The following is a 6183-nucleotide window of genomic DNA, read 5'->3' as shown; positions in this document are numbered from 1 at the left end:
ACTGGGATTTGGTGTAGTCAGTAGAATGTCCAGGTTAGGATTAGATATACAAATTCTGTGGTGAATGACAGGAAAAACTACTGGTCTAGGTGTTAGTCTTACTCATTTTTCCAGTCCTAGATTGTCCAAACTAATGTAAACTTCTGAGTACCATGGCCAAAAGAAATCAAAATCATATTTCAGCAACTCTTATAAAACTGTTGCATCCCATGAATATGAGAATTTAAGCAGGCTTACCAAAGGTGATCACCTGTTTTGTTTTTATGTTGTTTTTTTGTTTATTTTTTTTTAAACACTCACTCCAAGTCCAATCATCAAACTCTTCTCAAAGTTCCATTCTTCCATGTCGGTCCGGTGTCAGGCTTCCAAGCTCCAAAGTAGAGCTTTCAAGTTACTCTGCAGCTATTTTCAGTGAAGAACCTTACACATACAGAACAAGACGGAAAAAAGTAGCAACAGGTGCCTCTGTTTTCTTGCAGTTTGCATGAGGCTTCATGACACGACAATAAACAAATTCCCCACTAAAACTTAATAATAATATCAATGTTAAAGAGGTAAGTATTTCTCAGTTGCATTGAATAGATAGAATAAACTGTAAAAAACTAAACTGTAGAAAACTAAACAGCAGAAAGAAGAAGAGAAATAACAATTTTAACATAAACCAGTGACACACTCCGGGGCCTGATCAACCCTGGCAGGGCCTCCTTGGATGAGGGTGTCTAGTGATAATGGCCGAAACACCCGATGAATCCAAGGTCCACTACTGACGATGTGTCCCAAATTTTAATATGATAATTTAGATCAGGGCCCGTATCCCTAAAGATTCTGAGAATCCTCTCAGAGAGCTCCTAACTTAACCTAAAAATTCCTTGCCAGGAGTTTTAGCTTAGAAGTGATTCCAGAACATTTTCAGTGAACTCTGAGCAAGGAATGGATGGAAAATCCTATCTTAGTGAGGTGGTGTGGTTGACCCCATTGCTAGGTATGAGTCATCATTTCAAAAGCCGTGATTGGTTGATCCTACAAGTTTGATGGAAATGAGCTTTTGGTGAGAATGAGCAAAGGATGTACCCTCAAATCAATAAACATAATTATACACTCTAATCTTATGCTGACTGTAATTGTAAATAATATTTCACATTCAAGAAAATATCTGGAAAATGAATAGTAAGCTGTAGGGGTTATAGCCTAACATTAGAATCTAAAATACGTGAAAACTTAAACTCATTACACCCTGTTCAAATAATGATTCGTGTCTTATTTGCTCATATTAATATCCTAGCTGGCATATTTTGTACTTTCACTCCCATATGGACCCCATTGAAAACAAGATGGCCTATCTCAAGGGGCTGTCCCTAATGAAGTAGAAATCACAATGTTACAAGTCCAGTGTGGTCTTAACGAGGGTAACACGGCTCAGCTTTTATCAATGTCTGTCATTGCTGGCTGGTCTATTTATAAAGGCTTGTTAACAAATATCCTACAAACACAGAAAATGGAGAAAAAAAGGACTCGCAAGCCGAACTGGACTGAGGAGCAAGGTTTGTTGCTGGCCCAGTTGGTGAACGAACATAAAGGTATGTTACGAGGAAAATTTGGCCCAACTGTCACTAGCCAAGGCAAGAGGCGCGCCTGGGACACAATATCCCAAACAATCAATGCCTGTTTTCCACTGGTGGTGCGGACAGGCGACGATTGTGAGAAAAGGTGGTATGTGCTGCAGTCCAAGGCAAAAGATGAGATTGCAGCACACAAGTGGGAATCATCACTCACAGGTGAGCAAAATATTATAACCTACCACATAATCTGGCAACTTGCTCCTGCTGGCAAAGTTAATTTACATGCCTAAGTACTGTGTTCATTGACTGTTTCTTTCTAGGGGGTGGACCACTCGCAAAGCGGCTGTCCCAGGTGGCCGACACTGTCTTTTAAGTCCTGGGACACTCTGAGGTCAGTGTCACTGGGCTGCCAACAGGCATTGACACATCAATGATGCAGGCCCTTGAAGTGCAGCAAAGGTAGGACACAGGGTTATTCATATCTACAGTGTTTATTCATTGCAGAAGCCATTTCATGTGTTATCCATGCTCATTGTATCAATTTAATCAAAACAATAATTAAACTAGGCCTATATATTTCTGTAGCATGGAGCCATCACAAGAACCGGGCCCATCAAGTTTGCCGATGAGATTGCCGCCTGAACCATCTGCAGCTGCTACTCAGGGTAGCCCGGCGGATCAAACACCATTCCCATCCGCAGCACCTGCTCCGTCAGCATCCCTGCAGGAGAGCAGATTGCAACTCACAATTGATGTGTTTGAACAACAACAAAAAAGTCCTTTCCCTTCAGGAGGAGTACTACCACCTTAAAATTGAACACCTAAAAAATAAACCATTTACAGATTGTGTTCTGTGTCTTGCATTTAACAATTGCAGGTGATGTGCAGTAAAACTGCGGTAGTTCTTAATACCATCACAAGTTCTCAAAAGACATGGGGCTACAGCTTGCTTGAAATGTAAATTTGTGAAGTTTGCCCTGTAAGGCAGTCCACTCTGGGCTAGGTTCCCCTGTGGAATGTAAATATCTTCTTCACCACCATCCTCATCGCCATCCTCCAGAGGTTCTGCAATCTGTCTAACCTTGCAAATGTTGTGTAATATTGCACAGGCTATGATGACTTTGCTGACTTTTTCAGGCCTCAGCCGCACCTCTCCATGGAGAACATGAACGTGCCTCTTAAGCTGGCCTATGCCACGCTCCACCACCGCTCTTGTTGTCTTGTGGGCCCTACAATAGAATACAGAGACCTTTAATTATTTGATGGAAATATCGCACTACTTGGATGCTCTAACATATTGCTTGCATTTCATTTCCATGATTTTTGTATTGTTTGGCTTACCTGTTATAGTTTAGTTGGGGCCCTTGGCGTGGCTGGAGGTAAGGTGTAAGGAGCCATGGTTTGCATGGGTAGCCACTGTCCCCTAACAAGTGGCAATTAGCTGGCACATAGCGTCTCTCAAAAAGCTGTCTGATGCCACTCTCGGAGAGCATTCTCGCATCATGTGTGGAGCCTGGCCATTTTGCCACAATGTCCAAAATCTTACAGGCCGCATTGAACACTATTTGCACATTGATGCTGTGGAAATTCCTCCTGTTAACAAAGACAGCCTCGTCCTCTGATGGTGCAATTATTCTCACGTGTTCCATCAATTACACCCACAACGCCATGGAATCCTGCAATGTCCATAAATGCCCTTTTATGTGTGTGTAAAGTGCGGGCATCCAGCGGGAATGAAACAAATTGTGTCACAATATTAGGTTGTGACAAAGCTGTCAGTGTTTGGGTGATGACTCTGCTGATGGAGGATTGGGACAGACCCAAGTCATCACTGCTGCATTGTTGCATTTTTCCAGTTGCCAAATACCTCAGGGTTGTGATTACTTTCGTCTCCGGTGTAATAGCGTTGTGGCATCGAGTTGGTGAAGTAATTGCATCTCTAAGGAGATCCACCACAAACATGATTCCTGCACGATCCAATCTGTAGCGTCTCAATAATTCCCTGTCATCCAGTGTTTGCAGGACATCTCTCCTGCCTCTTCTGTTGGCCATTTTGTGCAGCTGCTTAGAGGAACTCCTAAGCCACTAAAAGTCCTCTTCCCTGCTCTTAGCAGATCTTGCCTTAGGACCCCTTTTAAGCGCTAGGAATCTTGAGGAATAGCTTTTATATTAACTGGGATTGTCGTGTCACTTTTTGGGGAAATTCTAAGAAAACGTCATGACTCTGAGAATTTTCTTAGAATTTGGCCGCTAGGAGCCACTTTTTGCTCAAAGATTCTTTAGGGATACGGGCCCAGATCTCTAATCCCTAAACCTAACCAAGGAAAAATGGCAGATTAGCTGGGTAAAAGAACAAAAATCGAGGCACACAACGATGGGTGCTGCTGGTAAAGTTTCTGGGCTGCTTTTCCTCATAACAGTCATCCCCCAGTATTTTCTTCATTTAAAGCAGTGCATTGTCAGGGATTGTAACATCTAGTCCTTTTACTGAATGAAAAGGACTCACTCCAAGTCCAATCATCAAACTCTTCTCAAAGTTCCATTCTTCCATGCCGGTCCGGTGTCAGGCTTCCAAGCTCCAAAGTAGAGCTTTCAAGTTACTCTGCAGCTATTTTCAGTGAAGAACCTTACACATACAGAACAAGACGGAAAAAAGTAGCAACAGGTGCCTCTGTTTTCTTGCAGTTTGCATGAGGCTTGACACGACAATAAACAAGGCACCGTTCCCCACTAAAACTTAATAATAATATCAAGAAAGTTCAGAAGCTGTTAAAAATAGGGGGATTAAAGTCAAGGATTTAGGTTTAGATTAAGCTCCATGGGAGTAAACAAAGTTTTATTTGGGGTGGGGGGTTTAAGGTATAAGGTTTCATAACTATATTCAGATGTAGACAGCATATTGAGTGGGTTGGTCATCACGTCCACCACACTGGATCTGGCAGATCTGCCCTTTATACTAATACAAGTAAATGGACGAACTTCATAAATTGCCTTTCTACAAAGGTATTGCTCATCATTCACACATCACTAATATATTTTGGGAAACTGATAGGCAACAAAAATATAGTTGAAGAAGTCTATATACATTAAATGTTATATATTTACTCACATTGAGACTATCTCTCCACTCCGTTACGTATTCTATATGTACAGGGAAAGTTCCCCTCCATTAGTAAGGACATTTGGATATTTCTTTAAGACACAACAGCTTACCTGGCCATGCCTGAAGCTTGTCAAAAACAGCTCCAGGATAGCTTACTTACATTACTGGAGGCTTTAGACCAAAAAAATAGTTGTAGAATTGTTTGTTAGCAACAGAAAAAAAGTAAAAATAGAAGATGAAAAAAATTGAAAAGATGCTCATTAGGGAAACGCAGACATTGGACGCTATTAAAACAGCACAGGGATAGTGATGCTATTCTCTAAAGAATTGATTGGTCAATGACCGGTCATTTCATACGTGTTGATCTCTAATCTCGATCTTAACCTGCTCTGAAGCAGACAGAGGTGGGGTGTAGTTCTGTGCCTCAAAGCAAGCTAAGAATTCGTTTAGCTCATCTGGTCAGTTCCACCTCTCTACTGGATGAGCTGTAGTACTACAGTAGTAGTAAGAGCAGCGGATTGGATCGTGGGGTTTTCTTTTATCCTCCCTCTAGGGCAGGGGTCAGCAACTTTTAACACCCAAAGAGCCATTTGGACCCGGTTTCTACGGAAAAGGAAACACTGGGAGCCGCAAATACTTTTTGACATCTAAAATGAAAATAACACTGTGTATATTGTTTTGGGTTTTTTTTTTAACCTAAATGCTTTGTATAAACAACTATACTGTGTTGCTTATGAAATCCATGAAGTGCTATGGAGAAAATTAAATTTTATTTATGTAATGAACACATTGTCAACCCTTAAAAAATAATAACTAAAAATAAAGTCAACCAGTTGAAGGTGTCTTTTAAATGAATTAAAAAGCTGAACTTAAATTATCCATGTAGCAAAAGAAAAACAGTGAGCCGTCATCCTTATATCGCCTTCTGGGCTTCCCGGAGTGGAGCCTTGACCAGAATTTAAAAAATAATTGGAAAAAAGCACTATGCTCCTAAAAAATTAAAAATAAATATTTTCAACATATCTGCATAATATTTATTTTACCGGGTTAATGTGCTTCGCGGGGCGTGGCCCGCAGTGACGCTGCAGAAGAGGCAGACGTACCTGAGTGGCATCCACAATCACGCCTCACGGGCTTGCTCTCTCTGCTGTTGTTTGTATGTGTCGGGCTGTGCGCTGGAAAGCTACAGCCGGCTGTGTGTGTGAAAAGTGGTCAATAAAGAGATGCTGAAGAGCATGTTGATGTAAACATCGTCGGTTCTGCCGTGATGTGTTTACAATCGGACTTCTGCTCCTGAACCTCTGCGCACAGCGTCTGCTGTACGAAGTCACTTTCATCTTTACGCAGGACTGTAAGCTGTCGTCTGTGAGGCGTGTGCGGTGTTTGTTTTTAACATAGTTCATGGTGGAGAATAGATGCTCACATACATATGTGGATCCGAAGATCGACACGCCACAAATTAGACATACTGGTAGGCCACTCTCGTCAGAAGTAAATACAAATGACTCTGCCCAGGCATCG

The 6183-nt window shown here is 41.7% G+C and overlaps 1 protein-coding gene across 3 annotated transcripts; it reads right to left on the bottom strand.

The window, feature by feature from the left end:
• Positions 1–2146: 2146 nt before the first annotated feature.
• On the bottom strand, positions 2147–3578 carry LOC102081087 (putative nuclease HARBI1). 3 transcript variants are annotated; one of them, XM_025900873.1, is made up of 3 exons: positions 2901–3578; positions 2641–2788; positions 2147–2280 (listed from the first exon to the last, which is right to left on the bottom strand). In XM_025900873.1, the coding sequence occupies exons 1-3, from the start codon at positions 3206–3208 to the stop codon at positions 2272–2274; spliced, it is 465 nt and encodes a 154-aa protein (XP_025756658.1). In that variant the 5' UTR covers positions 3209–3578; the 3' UTR covers positions 2147–2271. The 3 variants fall into 3 exon arrangements, with proteins under 3 accessions (XP_025756658.1, XP_025756659.1, XP_025756660.1); XM_025900874.1 differs by having other exon boundaries at positions 2689–2788; XM_025900875.1 differs by having other exon boundaries at positions 2710–2788.
• Positions 3579–6183: the final 2605 nt, after the last annotated feature.

Source organism: Oreochromis niloticus, linkage group LG19 (assembly GCF_001858045.2).
Source record: "Oreochromis niloticus isolate F11D_XX linkage group LG19, O_niloticus_UMD_NMBU, whole genome shotgun sequence".
Lineage (NCBI taxonomy): Eukaryota > Metazoa > Chordata > Actinopteri > Cichliformes > Cichlidae > Oreochromis > Oreochromis niloticus.
The sequence above is the reverse complement of the archived record's forward strand: the minus strand, read 5'-3'. Positions and strand labels throughout refer to the sequence as shown.